The sequence below is a fragment of the Nerophis ophidion genome, linkage group LG04 (genome assembly GCF_033978795.1).
Source record: "Nerophis ophidion isolate RoL-2023_Sa linkage group LG04, RoL_Noph_v1.0, whole genome shotgun sequence".
In the NCBI taxonomy this organism is placed as follows: domain Eukaryota; kingdom Metazoa; phylum Chordata; class Actinopteri; order Syngnathiformes; family Syngnathidae; genus Nerophis; species Nerophis ophidion.
In genome coordinates this window covers 23,695,767-23,720,712 of record NC_084614.1, presented here as the reverse complement: position 1 = coordinate 23,720,712, position 24,946 = coordinate 23,695,767, and the positions used below count along the sequence as shown (strand labels likewise).

The 24,946-nt window shown below is 40.4% G+C and overlaps 2 protein-coding genes across 2 annotated transcripts; one reads left to right on the top strand and one right to left on the bottom strand.

Annotated features, from left to right (window-relative positions):
• Window positions 1-247: 247 nt before the first annotated feature.
• Window positions 248-14,689, top strand: mrpl9 (mitochondrial ribosomal protein L9). The gene is made up of 7 exons (XM_061897529.1): window positions 248-516; window positions 4,706-4,865; window positions 4,931-5,055; window positions 5,139-5,192; window positions 11,345-11,446; window positions 13,171-13,254; window positions 14,358-14,689. Exons 1-7 carry the CDS (start codon window positions 436-438, stop codon window positions 14,535-14,537), a joined length of 786 nt encoding a protein of 261 aa, XP_061753513.1. The 5' UTR covers window positions 248-435; the 3' UTR covers window positions 14,538-14,689.
• On the bottom strand, window positions 14,639-24,054 carry prcc (proline rich mitotic checkpoint control factor). The gene is made up of 7 exons (XM_061897528.1): window positions 23,371-24,054; window positions 20,477-20,524; window positions 19,929-20,414; window positions 19,760-19,852; window positions 19,538-19,684; window positions 19,370-19,435; window positions 14,639-15,171 (listed from the first exon to the last, which is right to left on the bottom strand). Exons 1-7 carry the CDS (start codon window positions 23,605-23,607, stop codon window positions 15,085-15,087), a joined length of 1,164 nt encoding a protein of 387 aa, XP_061753512.1. The 5' UTR covers window positions 23,608-24,054; the 3' UTR covers window positions 14,639-15,084.
• Window positions 24,055-24,946: the final 892 nt, after the last annotated feature.

Sequence of the window (24,946 nt, the reverse complement as noted above, 5' to 3'; positions counted from 1 at the left end):
GGAATACGCGGTAGGAAAGGGATGGATGGAGGGAATTGCTATTGAACGCTCGTGAAGTGGAACACATTTTCATTCAGGCTATTTCCGGGACTACTACTTCAGCAACGAAAATATGCGAAAGAAATTTAAAAAAAAGTTTTTTCTTTTGAATTGGGAATCATGGGACTTTAAATACTCGTAAGATTTATTTAGTGAAATGCAAATACAGCATCATTTTGTCGAAAGCATTTCTATTCAGGCAAGTGCTATGACTGCAATAAAAGAAGGGTCCTGTGACGTCAACATGAGTCCACCAGCATGTTAGCAAGCTTACGACTTGAATCGTAAAGTGAGCAATATCACACAGTATCTTAACCAATGTGTGACCTGTGTAAAGCATAAATTATTTTGGGGAAGAAGAACGAGTTCTATTTTTGTAAACGACGTGGGATAAACATGCTGAGTTTGAACCGCCGTGCCCTTCAGGATCTGCTCTGCCAAATGACCACCAGGAGTTTCTCTGTTACTCCCGTCCAAGTCAGTGTCAACATTGTTTTTATGTTAATATATACTCTTATTTACTAGAATATGCAGGAAGGTTTACCTCAGCTGGAAAGCTTGCTGACTGTAAAGTTTTACCATGATTTATATAAATTGTAATTAATACATAAAAATGCTGCAATTAACGCCGATTTTTTACGAATGGGTCAGATGACGTGTGTTTTGTTTAAAGGCAATACCCTGAAACCAAATAGTACCAATTTCCATATTTTAGTGGTGGATCATGAAGGCACCACCTGTCTTATCTAAATCAAATACAAACCTTGTTTCCATATGAGTTGGGAAATTGTCCATCCATCCAAGGGACGGCGTGGCGCAGTGGGGAGAGTGGCTGTGCGCAACCCGAGCGTCCCTGGTTCAATTCCCACCTAGTACCAACCTCGTCACGTCCGTTGTGTCCTGAGCAAGACACTTCACCCTTGCTCCTGATGGGTGCTGGTTGGCGCCTTGCATGGCAGCTCCTTCCATCAGTGTGTGAATGTGTGTGTGAATGGGTAAATGTGGAAGTAGTGTCAAAGCGCTTTGAGTACCTTGAAGGTAGAAAAGCGCTATACAAGTACAACCCATTTATTTATTTATCTTCTTCCGCTTATCCAAGGTCGGGTCGTGGGGGCAGCCGCCTAAGCAGGCCTCTTCCCAGCCACATCATCTAGCTAATAGGTGTCAAACTCTGACCCACGGGCCAAATTTGGCCCGCCATGTAATTTCTTTTGGCCCTTGAGGCAATATCAAATTAACATTAGAGCTGGCTGGCCGGTGTTATACAGCGGTGCCGCTGTAACACCGCATTCACCGATTTCCCGGGAGACTCTCGAATTTCAGTTTCCCTCCCGAAAATCTCCTGATGCAACCATTCTCCAAAATTCCACCCGGACAATATTGGGGGTGTGCCTTAAAGGCACTGCCTTTAGCGTCCCCTACAACCTGTCGTCAAGTCTGTTTTTCCTCCTCACAAACAGCGTGCCGGCCTAGTCACGTAATATATGTGGCATCTACACACATGTAAGTAAATGCATGCATAATTGATCAACAGCATACAGGTCACACTGAGGGTGGCCATATAAACAACTTTAACACTGTTACAAATCTGCGCCACACTGTGAACCCACACCAAACAAGAATGACCAACACATTTCGGGAGAACATCTGCACCGTAACACAACATAAACACAACAGAACAAATACCCAGAATCCCTTGCAGCACTAACTCTTCCGGACCGCTACAATATACACCCCCTCCCCGCTACCAACAAACCCCGCCCACCTGAGCCCAACATTAACTGAGCAGTAAAAAGGCCTGAGTGGTTGATTTATCCATCCATCCATTTTCTACCGCTTATTCCCTTGTGGGGTCGCAGGGGGTGCCGGCGCCTATCTTAGCTACAATCGGGCGGAAGGCGGGGTACACCCTGGACAAGTCGCCACCTCATCGCAGGGCAACACAGATAGACAGACAACATTCACACTCACATTCACAGACTAGGGCCAATTTAGTGTTGCCAATCAACCTATCCCCAGGTGCATGTCTTTGGAAGTGGGAGGAAGCTGGAGTGGGAGGAAGCTGGAGTACCTGGAGGGAACCCACGCATTCACGGGGAGAAAATGCAAACTCCACACAGAAAGATCCCGATCCTGGATTTGAACCCAGGACTGCAGGAGCTTCGTATTGTGAGGCAGACGCACTAACCCCTCTACCACCGTGAAGCCCATGGTTGATTTATTCATTGTTATTTTATTTTTAAATGTATTAGCCTCTGGAAAAAGTTAATGTTAATATTTACCTCAAAAGGCTGCAACTACAAAAGAGGCATTCAATTTTTATTTAAATTTGATTTGAAATATCATTGATTTTTTTTTATTAATATTGTTATTATTATTTAAAACTCAATTTTGCATGTCACTATAAAGTTATATAAGCATTGTTTCATCAATATTCAATGAAAAATTTGTTTGGGTCCCTATTAATAGGTTAATTTGTTCAACCGCGGCCCGCGGCTTTGTTCAGTTTTAAATTTTGGCCCACTCTGTATTTGAGTTTGACACCCCTGGTCTAGCTCTTCCCGGGGGATCCCGAGGCGTTCCCATGCCAGCCGGGAGACATAGTCTTCCCAACGTGTCCTGGGTCTTCCCCGTGTCCTTCTACCGGTTGGACGTGCCCTAAACACCTCCCTAGGGAGGCGTTCGGGTGGCATCCTGACCAGATGCCCGAACCACCTCATCTGGCTCCTCTCGATGTAGAGGAGCAGCGGCTTTACTTTGAGTTCCTCCCGGATGACAGAGCTTCTCACCCTATATCTAAGGGAGAGCCCCGCCACACGGCGGAGGAAACTAATTTCGGCTGCTTGTACCCATGATCTTGTCCTTTCGGTCACAACCCAAAGCTCATGACCATAGGTGAGGATGGGAACGTAGATCGACCGGTAAATTGAGAGCTTTGCCTTCCGGCTCAGCTCTTTCTTCAACACAACGGATCGGTACGATGTCCGCATAACTGAAGACGCCGCGCCGATCCGCCTGTCGATCTCACGAAATTGGGAAATTGTGTTAGATGTAAATATAAACAGAATACAATGATTTGCAAATCCTTTTCAACCCATATTCATTTGAATATACTTCAAAGACAACATATTTGATGTTCAAACTGATAAACATTTTTTTTTTGTGCAAATAATCATTAACTTTATATTTTGATGCCAGCAACACGTGACAAAGAAGTTGGGAAAGGTGGTAATAAATACTGATGAAGTTGAGGAATGCTCATCTAACACTTATTTGGAAACATCCCACAGGTGTGCAGGCTAATTGGGAACAGGTGGGTACCATGATTGGGTATAAAAACAGCTTCGCTGATTCTGATTTCCCAAAAATGTTCAGTCTTTCGCAAGAAAGGATGAGGCGAGTTACACCCCTTTGTCCACAACTGCGTGAACAAATAGTCAAACAGAAGTGCAATTGCAAGAAATTTAGGGAGTTCAACATCTACGGTCCATAATATCATCAAAAGGTTCAGAGAATCTGTAGAAATCACTCCACGTAAGCGGCAAGGCCGGAAACCAACATTGAATGACCGTGACCTTCGATCCCTCAGACGGCACTGTATCAAAAACCGACATCAATCTCTAAAGGATATCACCACATGGGCTCAGGAACACTTCAGAAAACCACTGTCACTAAATACAGTTTGTCGCTATATCTGTAAATGCAAGTTAAAGCTTTACAATGCAAAGCGAAAGCCATTTATCAACAACATCCAGAAACGCTGCCAGCATCTCTGGGCCCGAGATCATCTAAGTTAGACTGATGCAAAGTGGTCTGTGGTCTGACGAGTCCACATTTAAAAAAAAAAAAAGCCAGCATCTGTGATGGTATGGGGGTGCATTAGTGCCCAAGGCATGGGTAACTGACACATCTGTGAAGGCACCATTAATGCTGAAAGGTACATACAGGTTTTGGAACAACATATGCTGCCATCTATAAACGCCGTCTTTTTCACGGACGCCCCTGCTTATTTCAGCAAGACAATGCCAAGCCACATTCATCACGTGGTACAGCAGCGTGGCTTCGTATAAAAAGAGTGCTGGTACTTTCCTGGCGCGCCTGCAGTCCAGACCTGTCTCCCATCAAAAATGTGTGGCACATTATGAAGTGTAAAATACGACAGCGGAGACCCCGGACTTTTGAAGGACTGAAGCTCTACATAAAACAAGAATGGGAAAGAATTCCATTTTCAAAGCTTCAACAATTAGTTTCCTCAGTTCCCAAACTTGTGTTGAATGTTGTTAAAAGAAAAGGTGATGTAACACAGTGGTGAACATGCCCTTTCCCAACTACTTTGGCGCCTGTTGCAACCATGAAATTGTAATTATTTGCAAAAAAATATATAGTTTATGAGTTTGAACATCAAATATATTGTCTTTGTAGTGCATTCAACTGAATATGGGTTGAAAAGGATTTGCAAATCATTGTATTCCGTTTATATTTACATCTAACGCAATTTCCCAACTCAAATGGAAACGGTGTTTGTACAATTACTGTGACAAGGATTCAATTGACTTATAAATGTATGTAATTCTGGACTGGTTCTTCTTCAAATGTCTTGCCTAACTTTTGAAAAGAGCAGACAAAGACTCAGATGACATACAGCTTGTCTATTATGTTTCCCCAGAGCACTGTCATAGTGGAGCGCTGGTGGCATATACCATTGTCAAAAGTTGGGAGTCCGCCGAGGCTGAACCCCCGAAGGCACCGCGTTTACAAAATGGTTGGGGACACCAAAAATGCGGCCAAAGAAAAGATGGAAGTCATTCTGACTCAGACAGTCCCAAGTGAGTCCCATCGGACAAAAGTAACGCAAGGAAAATGTGTATTCGTTTTTCATGTTTTGTTACAGAGTTGGGTGGACGAGGAGATACTGTGTGTGTTAAAAAGTCAATTGGGCGAAATAAACTTCTTGCCCAAGGGCTTGCAGTGTATGCATCTCCAGAGAACAAACAGATTTTTTCGGAGGAGTTAAGGGTGTGCATTAAATTGCAGTATTTTCCAATATTGTACCTTCACATGTCACATTCTAACATGAATATTCATCTTTTTGTACACAGCGTATGCGCGAGGGGACGCTCGAGGAAAGAGTCCAAACCCGAACTGGACAAATGGTGAGTTCCTCTGCTATATGAAGCCGAGGGCTGAATGTAAACATTATAAAATTAAAATTGAACACTTATCAATAAACCCTTGAAATTAAGGTGCAAAAATTTGGAAAATGTAAGAAACGTTTAAAATATTTTACCTACTTTACATCTACAGATATCTTATTATATTTTAAGTTTTCATATTTAAAAATAATGTGTTATGGCCTTTTTGTGAAGAATAACAAAGTTTTTTTTATAATGAGAAAATGTCATCTTTAAAAAAAATAAGTTGCATAGCGAAATATTTGAGGTTAAGCGGTAGGAAATGGATGGATGGATGGTAATTACAGCCTTGAATAGGTCTCATAATTGATTTTGATACGTTAGACAAGGGGTCACCAAAGCGGTGCCCGCGGGCACTAGGTAGCCCGTTATGACCAGATGAGTCGCCCACTGGCCTGTTCTAAAAATAGCTGAAATAGCACCACTTACCAGTGAGCTGCCTCTATTTTTTAAATTTTAATTATTTACTAGCAAACTGGTCTCGCTTTGCTTTACATTTTTAATTCTAAGAGAGACAAAACTCAAATAGAATTTGAAAATCCAAGAAAATATTTTAAAGACTTGGTCTTCACTGGTTTCAATAAATTCATTTATTTTTTTACTTTGCTTGTTATAACTTTCAGAAAGACAATTTTAGAGAAAAAATACAACCTTAAAAATGATTTTAGGATTTTTAAACACGTATACCTTTTTACCTTTTAAATTCCTTCCTCTTCTTTCCTGACAATTTAAATCAATGTTCAAGTAATTTTTTTTATTTTTTATTGTAAAGAATAATAAATCAATTTTAATTTAATTCTTCATTTTAGCTTCTTTTTTTTCAACGAAGAATATTTGTAATATATTTCTTCAAACTTATTATGATTAAAATTCAAAAAAATTATTCTGGCAAATCTGGAAGATCTGTAGAATCACATTTAAATCTTATTTCAAAGTCTTTTGAATTTGTTTTAAAATCTTTGTTCTGGAAAATCTAGAAGAAATAATGATTTGTCTTTGTTAGAAATATAGCTTGGTCCAATTTGTTATATATAATCTAACAAAGTGCAGATTGGATTTTAACCTACTTAAAACATTTCATCAAAATTCTAAAATTAATCTTAATCCAGAAAAATTACTAATGATGTTCCATTAATTCCTTTTTACATTTTTTCAAAAAGATTCAAACTAGCTAGTTTTTCTGTTTCTATTTTTCGGTTGAATTTTGACTTTTAAAGAGTCGAAATTGGAGATAAACTATGTTTCAAAATTTAATTTTCATTTTTTTCGTGTTTCCTCCTCTTTTAAACCGTTCAATTAAGTGTTTTTTTCATCATTTATTCCCTACAAAATACCTTCCGTAAAAGGAAAAAAAATGTATGACGGAATGACAGACAGAAATACTCATTGTTTTATATATATATAGATTTATTTATTAAAGGTAAATTGAGCAAGTTGGCTATTTCTGTCAATTTATTTAAGTGTGTATCACACTGGTTGGTAGCCCTTCGCATTAATCAGTACCCAAGAAGTAGCTCTTGGTTTCAAAAGGTTGGTTACCCCTGCATTAGACAAAATATTTTTTGGTGCCTATTGAGCTAGAATGAGTGAGAAAGGAGGCAGGACTTGGCTATGTCACACTGTGGGGTAGGATGTCTAATTTGGATTCATTTAGTCAAATATGATCTTTTTATGTAGTCGTTCACATCACAAAAAAATGCAATGTCTAATGTGAATGCAATCTGACGTGGATGCAGACATGACGTCATGACATGTTGCAGTGTTTGCGGAGGTAAACCTATCTCCAATTGTAGTAGGTCTCAGTCCTGGCGCGTTTGTGGTCATTTCAAAGATTTTTTTGCAATCAAAGTCAACACTTTCTGAGTGGAATTATTGCGCATAGAAGATTAAGAAGGAAGATGGCAAGCATTTTGCATCTTGCAGATTGTTGGCATTTCAAATCCTATCCTGAAGAGCGTTTGGGTGAACAGTCAGAGTTCCTTGTTAATGGACACGAGTTCCTAAAACAGGGTAATTCAACTACATCATGAAGAGGGCCGCAGTTTCAAGAGCCCAAGGTCTCAGGGGCAGGACATCAAAATTTGCATGTTTCTTTAGAAAGTTTCTCGGCAGGTTGTATTCCTTTGAGACAAAGTAAACACATCAGCTTTCACATTGCACTGTCAATAAATTCATTATTCTGCCTTCGCTACTTGTTTCAAGCGTGTACAGTTGACAGATAGTTAACACCTTTAAGAAGCAGAAGCTAGGTTTTGTTGATGATTGATGTTCCTTCTTTTGAATTAGTTTTCTTCCTCAGTTTTATTTCTTTGTATGGCTTTGTTTAATCAAGTTTGCAAGACTGAAAACATAAACATTAAAAAAGTATATCTTCCATTATCTATTTTACATAAATAATGTCCGTTGTGTATGTTACAAACTAACCCTGTTTCCATATGAGTTGGGAAATTGTGTTAGATGTAAATATAAACGGAATACAATGATTTGCAAATCCTTTTCAACCCATATTCAATTAGATGCACTACAAAGTCAAGATATTTGATGTTCAAACTCATAAATTTGTTTTCTTTTTGCAAATAATTAACTTAGAATTTCATGGCTGCAACACGTGCCAAAGCAGTTGGGAAAGGGCATGTTCACCACTGTTAAGTCACATTTTCTTTTAACAACACTCAATAAACGTTTGGGAACTGAGGAAACTAATTGTTGAAGCGTTGGGAAAGTGGAATTCTTTACCATTCTTGCTTGATGTACAGCTTAAGTTGTTCAACAATCTTGTTGTCGTATTTTACGCTTCATAATGCGCCACACATTTTCGATGGGAGACATGTCTGGACTGCAGGCGGGCCAGGAAAGTACCCGCACTCTTTTACTACGAAGCCACGCTGTTGTAACACGTGGCTTGGCATTGTTTTGCTGAAATAAGCAGGGGCGTCCATGATAACGTTGCTTGGATGACAACATATGTTGCTCCAAAACCTGTATGTATCTTTCAGTTTTAATGGTGCCTTCACAGATGTGTAAGTTACCCATGCTTTCGGCACTAATACACCCCCATACCATCACAGATGCTGGCTTTTGAACTTTGCGCCTATACCAATCCGGATGGTTATTTTTCTCTTTGTTCCGGAGGACACCACGTCCACAGTTTCCAAATATAATTTGAAATGTGGACTCGTCAGACCACAGAACACTTTTACACTTTGCATCAGTCCATCTTAGATGAGCGCGGGCCCAGCGAAGCCGGCGGCATTCCTGGGGGTTGTTGATGAATGGCAAAGGTCCGTAATGTCATCGCTTACATGCAGTTATTTCTCCAGATTCTCTGAACCTTTTGATGATTTTGCGGACCGTAGATGGTAAAATCCCTAAATTCCTTGCAATAGCTCGTTGAGAAATGTTGTTCTAAAACTGTTCGACAATTTGCTTACAAATTGATGACCCTCGCCCCATCCTTGTTTGTGAATTACTTAGCACTTCATTGAAGCTGCTTTTATACCCAATCATGGCACCCACCTGTTCCCAATTAGCCTGCACACCTGTGGTATGTTCCAAATAAGTGTTTGATGAGAATTCCTCAACTTAATTAGTATTTATTGCCACCTTTCCCAACTTCTTTGTCACGTGTTGCTGGCATCAAATTCTAAAGTTAATGATTATTCAAATATGTTGTCTTTGTAGCATGTTCAACTGAATATAGGTTGAAAATGATTTCCCAACTCATATGGAAACAGGGTTTGTACATAAATAAGTGTAGTGTTAATACACACAGCAAATGTTGCACACGTGGTTTAACACAAAAAACCTAAAGTGTAGCGTTATCTGCTGGTCAAATTCAACGCAAAGTATATTTAACCAAGCAGCCAAAAACAACACAACCACAAATACAAAAGACATCACAAAGTCAGCAATTTTCATACATACTTTATTGTCAAATTTATTTTAAAAGTCAAATGTTTATGATTTATGAAACATTTTTGAGGGCTCATAATGCCATCATCTTCTGCTCACCAACTGCTATTTCATTGTGACACATGCTTCACTGTTTCCCCTTCCAAGTGGCAGGAGTACTGCATACATGAGAACCCCTGTTTTGAATGGTTACATCAAGCCCATTTGGGTGTTGTTCGGCGGGCCAAATTAAAAGCTTTGTGGTCCGCAGGCTGCTAGTTGTAAAACATTATCACCTGTTTTCTGCTCATTTGTCAACTATTTATTTTGCAACCGTCTATTTTGGCAAATAAGTATGACACTTATCTCTTTTTGATTGTTATTATTGGTTGAGTGAACGCGACTCGATCTTTCAGACTGCAGTAGCATTGGATGTATATATAATTTATATCCACTTGAAAGAGGCTTCGACCGAATTTGAAAAATTCTGACTTACACTGTTTGAATTGACATGAACAAATCAAATAATAGTTCACATATGGGCAAAAAAATCAGAATTGACCTGCAGTTTGAACAAGGCCTTATATCTCTCTTCTATGTCATACATACTGCCCAAGATCATTTTCATGGCATTTCAGCAGTTTAATGGCAGTTTAACTAATTTATGCTTGTCAAAACTCTTGAGACATATGATCATGGATTTTGTTTTGGTACCATCTCGAAGTTAAGGGCCACAATTACACCAAACAATATTCTCGTTTTTTTTTTTCAATTGGCAAGAGATTACTTCGGTTTTTAAGTAAAGAGCATAGTATTATAGGATTTACACCAGGTGTGCCCACACTTTTTCTGCAGGCGAGCTACTTTTCAATTGACCAAGTCGAAGGAATCTACCTCATTCTTATATATATAATTTATATTCAATTATTTATGAAAGTAATGTTTTTGTTAACACGTTAAAAGTGTTTAATGATAACACAAGCATGTTTAACGCATATAGATTCCTTTGTTTCATGAAGACAAGAATATAAGTTGGTGTATTACCTGATTCTGATGACTTGCATTGAGTAGAATCAGACTGCACTGCTGACAAGGTCCACATTTTCGAATGGAGGAGAAAAAAAGTCCTCATTTCTGTCCAATACCACATGAAAGTGGTTAGTTTTTGGCATCTTATTTGTCCAGCTTCCATACTCCTTTTTATACATTTTGCAAGAAAAACATTGGCGGCAAACGCCGTAGCTTGATAACTTGTGCACGCTAGCTTTCTGAGACTCTTATTTTGTTAGCGTAGGCAGGATGAAGCAGGACTTTTATTGTGAAGACGGCAACTGTGCAGTCTGTCTGTAGGGTTTTGACAGCAGGTACGGCGCGAGACTGTTGAAAAAAAAAGTGTTTCTTGCCCTCCTCTCGGTCATGTTTTTTTTAATAATGATCTGACAGCTGCCAGCGACATCTCAGAAGACCCTCGGGTTCCGTGAATGTCAATCAAGTGATGAAAGTGACGTCATAGTAAAGATTGACGATCACAAATTTTTTAGGTTTATTTTTTAAATGCTGGGTTTGCGATCGACTGACACATCCTCCACAATCGACCGGTAGCTTGCGATGGACGTAATGTGCACCCCTGATTTACAGGATTACAGTCTGTTATAAATAGCAGTTTAAATCGGGAGTCAATAGGGCTGAAAGTGTTATAAAGACAAAGTGTGTATTCTTTGTTTATATTTTACTCTAACACAGTGCTTCTCAATAATTTTCTGTCTCACCCCCCTAGAAAGGAAGAAATATTTTGCGCCCCACCATTCTCTACGGTGACTATAAATATTATAATTTGTCCATAACATTGTAAGTTTAATAGTACACACACACACACACACAAACTATTTGAGGACTGCACTAACAGCATTGCATTTAAAAATACAATGAAAAAAAACAAAAAAAAAACTGCAGACCGCTAACCTTCAAACTGAACATACACATCATATAAGTTAAAGTACCAATGATTTTCACACGCACACGAGGTGTGGTGAAATGTGTCCTCTGCATTTGTTCACCCCCTGGGAGGTGAGGAGAGCAGTGAGTAATTCCCGTTGTGGGCCCGTGGGACAAGGGTTAAAGAATAACAAAAAGCAAAAAGAGACTGTTTGTATCTCAAAATACTCATAAGCTGAGGTAGCACTGTACTTTAGTAATTTAATTATTGGCCGTGTGTTTTACAGACAGTCGAGTTCCTCAAGCGCTGCAAGCTGACCATCAACAAAATGCCCTCGGAGAATTTTAAGCTCACCAACGAGGTCGTTAGGAGGCATTTTCTTCGCAAGGTATGCACTTTCTGTTAAAAAAAAAATAATAATAATTGTATATATATATATATATATATGTATGTACTGTTGTGATCAAAATTATTCAACCCCCACACAATTTTGGTGTTTTAGCAAGTTGGATATTTATTCCGTATTTTGTTTATAGTCATATCAAATAAAGATGCATTAAATAGACAAATGCAACTTGAATTACATCACTATATTTTGTAACATACCAAACAGTGTCATTTCTCTTAATATCTCATTGACAAAATTATTCAACCCCTTGAAGATCATAACTCTTAAGAACAGAATTTGAATAAGGTCTTTTCAATCAGGTGTTTAAAACACTTGAAGATGTGATTAGAACCATAACAAGCAACAATTAAACTGATTGAAAAAGACTGTGACGCTCAGTTTCCTGTAGATGGTCAATGGTGTATTTGCAACATGGTGAAGTCCAGGGAGTGGTCAAAGAAGTCAAGAGAGGAGGTAATTTCTCTTCATAAGAAAGGATATGGATATAAGAAAATAGCAAAGACATTACACATTCCAAGAGACACAGTTGGGAGCATAATTTGCAAGTTTAAAACTAAAGGCACAGTGGAAACACTACCTGGGCGTGATAGAAAGAGGATGCTGTGTGCAACTGCTGTCCGGTATTTGAAGCGTTCAGTGGTGAAAACCCCCCGGGTAACAGCTGAGGAACTACAACAGGACTATGCAGAGGGGGGAACGCAGGTTTCGTCCCAGACAATAAGGCACGCACTATGAGATGAAGGCCTCCATGCCAGAACTCCCAGGCGCACCCCACTTCTGACTACCAGGCTCATGAAAAATAGACTCCAGTATGCCAAAAATCATCTGGACAAACCCCAAAGGTTTTGGGAAACTGTTCTATGGAGTGATGAGACAAAAGTGGAACTCTTTGGGCCTCTGAATCAACGTTATGTCTGGAGGAGAAAAAAATGAAGCTTACAAAGAGAAGAACACCTTGCCTACTGTTAAGCATGGTGGGGGGTAAATCGTGCTCTGGGGCTGTTTCTCTGCCTCAGGTACCGGGAATCTCCAGCGCGTTCAAGGAATTATGAATTCTATTTCCTACCAGGATATATTAGCTGCAAATGTCATGAAGTCATTGACGAAGCTGAGGCTTGGGAGACGTTGGAACTTTCAACAGGACAACGATCTCAAACATACCTCTAAATCAACATCAGAGTGGTTGCAGAAGAAGGGCTGGAAGACTCTGGAGCGGCCTTCAGTCGCCAGACCTAAATCCTATAGAAAACCTGTGGTGGGACTTGAAGAAGGCAGTTGCAGCACACAAGCCCAAGAATATGAATGAACTGGAGGCCTTTGCCCAAGAGGAATGGGCTAAAATACCTGTAGATCGTTGCAAGAAGCTTGTGTCCGGTTATGTATCACGTTTGAAGGATGTAATTACTGCCAAAAGGGGTTCTACTAAGTACTAAAGATGCATGTAACTAGGGGGTTGAATCATTTTGTCAATGATATATGAAGAAAAATGTCATTTTTTGTTATTTTGTGAAATACAGTGTTACAATTTAAGTTGCATTTGTCTATTTGACACATCTTTATTTGATATGACTATAAACAAAATACGGAATAAATGTCCAACTTGCTAAAACACCAAAATTGTGTGGGGGTTGAATAATTTTGATCACAACTGTATGTCTTTAAGTGTTGAACATGTGTGAATTTTATTGGAATTTTTTTTTCAGTTGATCACGGTTGTGCCTCCTCATGCGTTGAAACTTCCATTTGAGCCAATCACAGAGTTGGGCGACTACTGGTGTGAAGTTACGGTAAGATTATTATTTACATTTTAGGTGGATTATTGGTAGTTTGTAGGACATAATGTTAGTGCAACACTGAAAGGATTCCTTTTTGCATGCTTTGGAACATGTGGTGTGATTACTAGTGGTTGTATTCAGTGATCTGTAAAAAATAAAGTGTAATACTAAGACATATCTATCCCATTTAATTTAAATAAAAAATTCCTTTTAAAGGAATGTTGCTTAACTCCTGGGATGGTAATCAATGTAAGGATCAATGAAAATTAACTTGATCATTTTGCTGGCCTCGTTAAATCAATTTGTGGCATCCTATTGCACATAATTGTGGTGCGGTGAAAGACCCGTGATTGCGATTGGGAATGGAGTTGTCACTAGTGTTAAAAGATTCTGGGTTTTTTTGTATTCCCCGATCACATTCCTGACAGTGGTGCCTTAGTTTTCATACACTCCATCGTTCGACCAAAACATTTCGGATAAAAGTTTGCCAGTTTGTGTATGCTGTCTCGGTCATTGTACCGCCAAACATTGTAACAACCTAGCCCGCATATAATTCTGCAGAATCGAGTGCCTAAACAAAGAATCTTATGCCTTGGTGACTCAGTCTGGATAGGAAATAATTTCATTATCTTTATTATGCAGTTGAGTGGGTGAGTTTTTTTTTCATAGAACGCACACAGAACGATAAACTGTCTCCTTTCTTCATGTCGGAGCGAAATTAATAACTGTGTTAAGCAACTGCAAGTCAAGCGGTTTCTCTTTTTTTGTATGGGTACAGCTGCAAAATAAACTACCAGGGAGCAGTAGCAAATGCCTGCACTTTATTAATAAAGGTGAGAAATAACATTGATTGAATTTGAGAAAGAACTGCCATCAAGAGTATAAAAAAGGTAAAAAGTGTTATTTCATCCATCATTATGTATTTTTCATAGTCAATTATTGACTATGAAAAGAGTTGTTTCCAATGTTTTAATTTGATTTGCATTATTTCAAATGGGAAAACATTTAATTGGTTATCATATGAATTTTGGACTGGATTTCTAATGAAAACTGAGGCACCAGTGTATTGTAAAAATATTTTCTCTAAAGTGGAAATTATATCCATTTTATTGCAGGTCAACAGAATGGACACTGTCCGCATCCCCTTGTCACTGGTCCCCTTTGAGGACCCCTCAGCCAGACGTCAGATGAAGCAGCAGGCCACCGAGAGAGACATTTTGGAACAGAATTCTGAGGTTAAGACAAGTCAAGACATGATAGCGCTACCTAGTGACAGCCTAAAAAAGGACACTTAAATAACATCCACTGAGGTCTAGCTACTTGCAAAATACAGGTATTGACTATGTATTTGTAAAATAAATGTGTTGCTTCTTTAACGGACCAACAAGAACCTTAGTGACATGTGTGCACCAACATCTTTAATATAAAACAATGGATTCCATGTAAATATGTCATGTGTCAGCTGACTTGAGTCTCCAGTTAATTTCAATGCTATTTCTGTGCATGGGCAGCATTCAAACAAGACTAACACTTGTTTGTCATATCAGCGGGAAGAAGAAATGTTAAAAAGAATACATTTGTTACTCTAAAAGCCACCCATCGTACTTCAAATGTGTTCAATAGCAGATTTCATTGTAAACCACTGAAGGACTGGATTCCTTAAAAGGAGCATGGTCTTAAATGAAAACAAAGTTTGTCTCAAAAACAAAAAGATGGCAGTGTGAGGGGAATGTGCATCACAGTTTCAGATCTACGGGTCATAAAGAGCAGGAAGCACTACTCCTAATGTCTAAATGCGGGCAGGGTCTCCACACGCCGCATAGAGTCCAAAGAGTTTGGCATTCAGAAACCGTATTTTGCCTGAGTCTGCCTGCGGGTCATTCGGTTTTCTGCCCAGCTGTTCTTCAGCTCCAGCTCACGTTCTTTTGCCTGGGAAGGGCGAGGCAAAATGGACTTTTTAGACAACACGTGATCATAGTGTGGATTGAAATTCACATCCAGACTTTATGGTGCATTCGGGAAAACTAGAAAGTCTGATGTTTTTGGAAAAACGTAAGTCTGGAATGCTGCTTAAAGCATTCCAGACTGCAAACTCAAATCAACAATTCTATCTAACTAACCGTAGTCTTCAAACGGAAATATACAAAGTCTCTAATTAGGGCAGACAATGTCTATCTGTGTTGGCCCTGCGATGAGGTGGTGACTTGTCCAGGGTGTACCCAAATGCAGCTGAGATAGGCTTCAGCACCCCTTGTGACCCCGAAAGGGACAAGCGGTAGAATTGGATGGATGGATTCTCACAAGATCTAATCCCCTTTGTAGGGAACCTGTTTTAAATGTTATAAAAGTGTGGATTTGACCTGGCTTTGCAGCTAACTAATTTATTAAGTAGATAGCACAATACAAGCCTGACATATTTTCATTAATATAACCTACTGAATTAAAGTTAAAGTACCAATTATTGTCACTAGGTGTGGTGAAATGTGTTCTCTGCATTTGACCTATCCCCTTGTTCACCCCCTGGGAGGTGCGGGGAGCAGTGAGCAGCAGCAGTGGCCGTGCCTGGGAATCATTTTTGGTGACTTAATCCCCAATTCCAAACTTTAATGCTGAGTGCCAAGCAGGCAGGTAATGGGTCCCATTTTTACAGTATTTGGTATGACTCGGCCGGGGTTTGAACTCACAACCTACTGATCTCAGGGCGGACACTCCAAACACTAGGCCAATGAGTAATTTATTAGTATGTAGTGTAAAACATGTATATTAAATCATTGTTTTTTAACCGTAGGTTAATGTTGGGCCTTAAGTGCGCCCTCGAGGGTCCCTGAAAAATAGGTTTCTCAGCTGTTATACTCAGTTGTAATACACTTTTTCCATCACTAGCGGCAGTAATGACAATATCAAACAAACAGAAGAAGTCTGGAGCCAAAGTCATAGAAAGGTTTATTAAAGGGGAACTGCACTTTTTGGAACTATGCCTATCATTCACAATCCTTATGAGAGACAAGAACACAATGATGATTAAAAAAATTGTATGGAACCGTTTCGGTACGGGTTTTCGGTTCGGAGGTATACCGAACGAGTTTCCACACGGACATATCAAGAAGCGTACCGCCCGTTGTGTAAACAATGCACACCGAGGCACAACACACGGCATGCTAGCAGCGACCGGGCTACGATAGACTGACCATACCTCCTCTTTTCACCGGATATGTCCTCTTTTGCGGGGCTGTCCGGGTGGAGTTTCTTAAATAGCTCAAATGTCCAGCATTTTAAGTTAGGGTTGCGTGTATTTTCAATGTACATTCATGGTTAAGAAGGGGTTGAAAACTAAACAAATTGTGCACGCAGCAGAGACCGAGAGCGAGTGAGTTATGACAAATGCACATGCGTCGCCAGACTCTGCTTTTCACCCATAGTTTTATCAGATTTTATTTTTTATTATCTATAGCAGTGGTGTCAAAAGTGTGCCCCGGAGGCCATTTGCGGCCCACAGCCAATGTTTTAAAGGCCCACAGCACATTCTAAAATACTATTAAAATAAACAAAAACATAAACAAAAGTGAAATAAAAAAGCTTAAAGGCTAAATGTAATTTAGAAAAAGTTGCAACGTTGACTAATAAAGCTTGATTTTTTTTCTTTCAAACAGTCATTGCTCAAAACCTAATATTGAATCAAAATCAATATTATGAATTATTGACCTATCCAAGGTTCTAAATACTTCACATCAAATATTCCACTAAGAAAAATATCTGTGGAATATTTAGCAAATTTGGTAAAGTAACCAAAAAATGTATATTTTGTTGAATTCTTATTGTACCGAAAATGAACTGAACCGTGACCTCTGAACCGAAGTACGTACCAAACCGAAATTTTTGTGTACCGTTACACCCCTAATATATATATATATATATATATATGCTAGAAAAAGAGTTCCTCAATGTACGCGCTTACAATAAAAATGTTGCTACAGCTTGGTTATTATACGGATCACAGTATGTAAATGAAGTATTGTTCACAGTTTTTAGATGCATTTTTATAGTGATTTAGAAGCAAAATGGATTGTTCACATTAGCTGCAATGCAAGCCACTTAGAACAAGCCGATTTTTACAAGTCAGAATGCAAAAAAAAAAAAAGTATTTTTTCTCATAAGCATTGTGCACAATATGCAAAATTCCAAAAAAAAAAAGGAAAGTTCCCCTTTAAGCTAAAAAAAATATGCCAACAGCAAGTGGTGAAACTATAGTTTAATATGCACTTGGATTTTATTGACAACTTAGTTAAGAAACTTATATTTATTATTTACTTAAAATGTATTTATCTTAATTACTATATTTGCATGTACGTTTATTTTTCATCAGTTTTCATCAGTACCTTCTTTTGCAGTATATTGGATTAGTACTTATTTTTTTATAACAAGCATGACCTAAGCTTGGCAGCACAGTGGCCCAAGGGTTAGTACATGTGCCTCACAATATGAAGGTCCTGAGCTCAATCCCGAGCTCCGGACCTTTCTGTGTGGAGTTTGCATGTTCTCCCTGTGACTGCGTGGGTTCCCTGCGGGTACTCCGGCTTCCTCTCACTTCCAAAGACAGGCACCTGGGGATAGGTTGATTGGCAACACTAAATTGGCCCTAGTGTGTGAATGTTGTCCATCTGTGTTGGCCCTGTGATGAAGTAGCAACTTGTCCAGGGTGTACGCCGCCTTCCGCCCAGGTGCAGCTGAGATAGACTACAGCAACCCCAGTGACCCCGAAAGGGACAAGCGGAAGAAAATGGATGGATGGATGACCTAAGCTTTGATCGTAGTCTTTGACTGTGATTAGCACCAATATGCAGTCCCTCTAGGAATTGTGAAATTTGCAATTGACAATTCACGCAAATTATGTGTGCCCTCGCAATTTTGTAGAAAGCCTGCAACTAGTCTGCACATTTTAACCAATCAGTTTAATTTTTACCATTGGAATTTTTTTCTAAGCAGCGCTGAAACGCGCACGTCAACATTTACCAAAAAATATTACTGCTATAGATCGCTCTTAACAGCTCACCAATACTCTTAATGTGCGGGGATAAAAAGTTGAAAACATAAATTAATGTTTAAAATGGACAAAGACTTAACATACAATGTCTGCAACTTGTGGATGACAAAACAGACAATAGGAAACATTTTGTGGTGTTTCTTTTTGTATTCATAGTTATTGCTATTAGTTATAACAGTACGGTAATTTGACTATGAAATTTGAGTATGAGCTTTAACTGCCATCCCGTGTCTACTTTTAAGTCTGCGTGGTAGACAACCAAAAAATGATTTGTTGCAATCTTGTACTATTTAAGATTACAAAGAACACTTAAAACATTGACAATAAATTCATGAAATCATAAGTTGATTCAATGATAATGGGAGAAATACAACGGTTCAAAACATCGCAACTTCTGCCGCAACTTATCTTTTTATAATCTGTGGCGAATTCAGGCATTTTAGGCCGAAACAACCACAAAAAAAAGCCTTTGAAATCCTGAAGGGACTAAATATAGCTTTCTATACTCTTAAAAAGTATAATCTGTTTGGGACGGCGTGGCGCAGTGGGAGAGTGGCCGTGTGCAACCCGAGGGTCCCTGGTTCAATCCCCACCTAGTACCAACCTCCACACGTCCGTTGTGTCCTGAGCAAGACACTTCACCCTTGCTCCTGATGGGTGCTGGTAGCGCCTTGCATGGCAGCTCCCTCCATCAGTGTGTGAATGGGTAAATGTGGAAGTAGTGTCAAAGCGCTTTGAGTACCTTGAAGGTAGAAAAGCGCTATACAAGTACAACCCATTTATTTAATCTGGTAAAGGATTCCTTCGAAGGGGGTGCACTTTGACGATTCAAACAACTTAATGGGGTTGAACGTCTCGTCAGAACACTTGGTCAAAACTGGTATCGACTGCTGGGGCTGTAAGCAACCTACTGATGTTTTTTTTTTTTTTTAATTACTGCATTTGAAGTATCATGAGTGGTCAGCATCTAGCAGCTTTATCTACCCCGGCATGCGCTTTTATATGTAACGACTCAGCTGTCAGTGTGAAACGTATACACTGATCGTACTGTTTAGCCATCAGTGGTATTAACGTAAGGGGACTCACCTGGTGAATGAGATATGTAATTTGGTGCTTGCGTCTCTGTTGTCCCGTAGGCTGTCCTCCCCTTTTCTACAAGAATAATAAAAAAAAAACAAGTTCTGTTGACACACACAAATATGCGCATGCGTCCGCGTACACAAACCGATCTAAGACGGCGGGAGAGCGGCGCACCTTGCTAAAAGAACCACGGTTATTCTTCTCCTCCGACATGCTCTTGGTCAGCCACTGCTGGTGGCCGCTCAGCTGGTCGTCGCCCTTGATCTCCAAGAACTTGACCTCCTCTTTGCCCCGGTTCCTTTTGCCTTGCAGACGCATGAACTACGGCGTAAAGAGGAAATGCTCACGTCCACCAAACCGACTCACACAATCTAATACACTGCAGATTTTTCTTACCGCTTCATCGTCAAACATGGCGGAGTTGCCTGGTTCTTCTGCCTCGGGCAACCCAGAGCTTGCATCTTGGTAATAGGCTTCATTATTGTATCCCTGTCCAATGAGATGATGTCACACTTGATTTTCTGTTACATTTCCACCATACCTAACGTAAAAGTGGAATGTTTACCTCAGGTAAAGCCTCTGGACCGGCCATAGGCTGCTGGTATGGAGGATACTGACCACCCCATGCACCAGCGCCTTCATGGCCTCCCCCAAAGTCAAGAGGGGCGTCTGACTGGCTCAGCTCGCCAGCAGGCAACGGTGGAAGTGGCTCCGCGGGGGCAACAGGCTCGGGTTCATAGACTGGGACAACCGCAGGAGGCGGTTCGGGATTCTCACCTAATGAGAAGTAATTTTGCGGTGTAATGTCCTCCTCCTGGTCATCGGTAGCTGCTACTTGTCTGGCTAGCTGCCGAGCTGCCGATTTGGCCGCAGCCTTGATGGCGGAAGGTGACGCGCTGGAGCCAAGGAGGCCCTGATTAGACAGTCCCAGCTTGGCTCCTTTGGACTCGGAGCGCTTGGTGAGTGTATGAGGAATTAATGGTCTGTCCATCTCCTTTAATGTCAGGTTTTTGGGTTGTGGGAGAAGGGATGACAGACCGGAACCTGCAACCTGGAAGGAGACGAGATGTTTTTGTTCAAATGAACGTAATCTTTCTTGATAGTCCTTCCCACCTGTGACTGGAGCTTCTTCTTTACTGGTTCATCGTCGTCAGAGTCTGACTAATGACAAAGAACAAATGATTGTTATTTGATAATGTTGTGTAACTTGTGTTGACAGTAGGGCTGGGCGATATATCGATACATAGCGGGTTTGTCTCTGTGCGAAAAAGAAAATGACTATATCGTAATATTCGAATATACTTTGCACGCAGGACTTTTAGCTGCGGGCGTACACTTCAGGCTCTCCTCGCTCTTTCCTGTTTCTCCTTCTTTCAGACAAGCAGGCGCACATTCTTACATAAGTCACAAACTGTCACGTCACATACACGCCCTCGCAGAGCAGCTAACGTGGCTAATGTTAGCTGCTAACGTAGCCGTACGAGAGAAAGATGGTGCGGATCTGGTAACAAATGAAGACTTAAAGGCCTACTAAAACCCACTACTACCCACCACGCAGTCTTGATAGTTTATATACCAATGATGAAATATTAACATTGCAACACATGCCAATACGGCCTTTTTAGTTTACTAAATTGCAATTTTAAATTTCCCGGGAGTTTTTTCTTGAAAACGTGTAATGATGACGTGTACGCTTGACGTCACGGGCTGTTAGGAATATGAGCGCTGCGCACACACACAGCTAAAAGTCGTCTGTTTTAACGGCATAATTACACAGTATTTTGGAGATCTGTGTTGCTGAATCCTTTGCAATTTGTTCAATTAATATTGGAGAAGTCAAAGTAGAAAGACGGAGTTGGGAAGTTTAAGCCTATAGCCACACGAACACAAGGTGATTTTTTGTTTAAAATTTTCCGGAGGTGAAACTACTATGGATCAGAGCGGACATGGATCCCAACAGAATGTCAATCAGCAGGTTTCGGTGAGAAAATTGTGGTTAAAAAGTCGCTTCTTACCGGATATCAGCTGACCTTGTGCCGCCCTTACAGCTGCCGTCGACTTCCCTGAGACACTGCGCGTCAACACCCGGCCCTGGACACACCCCTCCGACTGTCAGGTACTGTTAAACTCACTAAAACACTAGCAACACAATAGAAAGATAAGGGATTTCCCAGAATTATCCTAGTAAATGTCTCTAAAAACATATGAATCCGTCTCAATGCAATCGCGTTTTTTTTTTTTCTAGTTTGTCGCTATAAATATCCTCAAACACAAATCTTTCATCCTCGCTCAAATTAATGGGGAAATTGTCGTTTTCTCGGTCCGAATAGCTGTTTTTGTTGGAGGCTCCCATTAAAATCAATGTGAATATGTGAGGAGCCATCAACATGTGACGTTATCGTCTGCGGCTTTTCTCCAGTTGCGAACTTTATCGTGGATGTTCTCTACTAAATCCTTTCAGCAGAAATATGGCAATATCGCAAAATGTTCAAGTATGACACATAAAATGGACCTGCTATCCCCGTTTAAATAAGAAAATCTCATTTCAGTAGGCCATTAATTCCCAATAAAAACAGCAGGGTTTCCATCACCTGCTCATTTTTATTTGACACTTAAAATGTCTCTGACAATCTTGCACTTTATGTTTTGGAAATGACTTGAATGTTTGTGACATTGCTTAAAAGCCTACTGAAATTAGATTTTCTTATTTAAACGGGGATAGCAGGTCCATTCTATCTGTCATACTTGATCATTTCGCGATATTGCCATATTTTTGGTGAAAGGATTTAGTAGAGAACATCCACGATAAAGTTCGCAACTTTCGGTGCTAAGAGAAAAGCCCTGCCTCTACCGGAAGTCGCAGACGATGACGTCACACATGTGGGGGCTCCTCACATATCCACATTGATTTTAATAGGAGCCTCCAACAAAAAGTGCTATTCGGACCGAGAAAACGATCATTTCCCCATTAATTTGAGCGAGGATGAAAGATTCGTGTTTGAGGATAGTGATAGCATTGGACTAGGAAAAAAAAAAAAAAGTTTAAAAAAAAAAAGAGATTGCATTGGGACGGATTCAGATGTTTTTAGAGACATTTACTAGGATAATTCTGGGAAATCCCTTGTCGTTCTGTTGTGTTGCTAGTCTTTTAGTGAGTTAAATAGTACCTGATAATCGGAAGTGTGTCTCCACGGGTGTCTTGATGCGCAGTGTCTCAGGGGAGTCGACGGCAGCTATGGACGGCACAACCACAATTTTCTCAACGAAACCCGCTGGTTGACATTTGGTAGGGATCCATGTTGGCTTGACCGCGCTTTGATCCAAAGGAACGTTTCACCTCCAGGAATTTTAAACAAGGAATCACTGTGTGTTTGTGTGGCTAAAGGCTAAAGCTTCCCAACTCCATCTTTCTACTGTGACTTCTCCAATATTAATTGAACACATTGCAAAAGATTCAGCCACACAGATGTCCAAAATACTGTGTGATTAGGCCGTTAAAGCAGACGACTTTTAGATGTGTGTGTGTGTGCAGCGCTCATATTTCATAACAGCCCGTGACGTCATCATTACGCGACGTTTTCAAGAAGAAACTCCAGGGAAATTTAAAATTGCAATTTAGTAAACTAAACCGGCCGTATTGGCATGTGTTGCAATGTTAATATTTCATCATTGATATATAAACTATCAGACTGCGTGGTGGGTAGTAGTGGGTTTCAGTAGGCCTTTAATAACTTTAATAAATACACTTTTGGTTAATTGACTTAGTTGTTATTTCCCTCTCTGCATGAAAGTTTAAAAGTAGCATATATTAATGCAGTATGAAGAAGAATGTGTTAATGTAGACACACAGAATCTGCTGTGATTATATGTATCAAGTGTTCATTCAATGCCAAGGCAAAATATCGTAATAAATATCGTATATCACGATATGGCCTAAAAATATCGCGATATTAAAAAAAAAGGCAATATTGCCCAGCCCTAGTTGACAGTAAGCACTAACTACTCACATCATTTTTCTGGATATGTGGCACTGTAATCCTCACTGGCTCTGTACGCTTCCTGGGCTTGGGCAGGCTGGAAAATAAGCTCGTCTTGACTTGCTGGGCATCATCTGTCGGCGTTGGCTTTTTCGGGGAAGGTAAGACTGAAAAGAGTCCTCCCTGGCCTGTTTTCTTGCTCTGTGTCGCCGCAGACCTTTCCTCAGCGTCGCTGTCATCACTGCTTCCATACGCGACTAAAGACATGTTAGCTGGCGGTACGTAAACGCTGAATTCCCGCGGTTAGCTCATGGATGACAATCGCTCCCCCTTGCTTTCCATCCAGCACTCCGAAACTACATCGATAATAACGTTTACAAGACAAGTGTTCTATCGTCGAATGCACGCAACGTGAAAGAGGCGCTGAGAGAGGGAGAAAGTATGCTAACTCCTGTTAGCTTAGGCCGCTAGCGCTGACGAGCTTAGTTCCTCGGATTTAAATAGTCCAATCATGGTTCGGGTCATCCGTCCCTGTAACATTTTTTTTTCAGATAACGTCTATTTTTTTTTAATTTGGCATTACCCAAAAAAATGAGCTAAAATAGCCAGTCAGCCTAATCATAACATTCGCTCATGTAGCTGTTTAGCGCAGATCTGTGTCAATTTATTCTTCTTTTTCGTTGACATAGATTGTCAGCCTTTTATTTTTTTACAGCGCTACTGCCCCTAGCGGGCATTGGGTGTAAGAGCAACATCTAATACTGCCTTTTTTTTAGGATTACATTTGCACGTATTTATCTACAACTGAATAAATAGAAGTAATTACTTGTTTGTTTATAATTTGTCAAACAATTCAGTTTGATTATCAATCAATCAATGTTCATTTATATAGCCCTAAATCACTAGTGTCTCAAAGGGCTGCACAAACCACAACGACATCCTCGGTAGGCCCACATAAGGGCAAGGAAAACTCACACCCAGTGGGACGTCGGTGACAATGATGACTATGAGAACCTTGGAGAGGACCACATATGTGGGCACCCCCCCCCCCCCTCTAGGGGACCGAAAGCAATGGATGTCGAGCATGTCTAACAAGATACTGTGAAAAGTTCAGTCCATAGTGGATCCAACACAGCCGCGAGAGTCCAGTCCAAAGCGGACCCAACACAGCAGCGAGAGTCCCGTCCACAGCGGAGCCAGCAGGAAACCATCCCAGGCGGAGGCGGATCAGCAGCGCAGAGATGTCCCCAACCGATACACAGGCGAGCAGTCCATCCTGGGTCTTGACTCCAGACGAGTGGTTCATCCTGGGTCCCGACTCTGGACAGCCAGAACTTCATTCATGGACATCGGACCGGACCCCCTCCACAAGGGAGAGTGGGACATAGGAGAAAAAGAAAAGAAACGGCAGATCAACTGGTCCAAAAAGGGAGTCTATTTGAAGGCTAGAGTATACAAATTAGTTTTAAGATGAGACTTAAATGTTTCTACTGAGGTGGCATCTCAAACTGTTACCAGGAGGGCATTCCAGAGTACTGGAGCCCAAACGGAAAACGCTCTATAGCCCGCAGATTTTTTTTGGGCTCTGAGAATCACTAATAAGCCG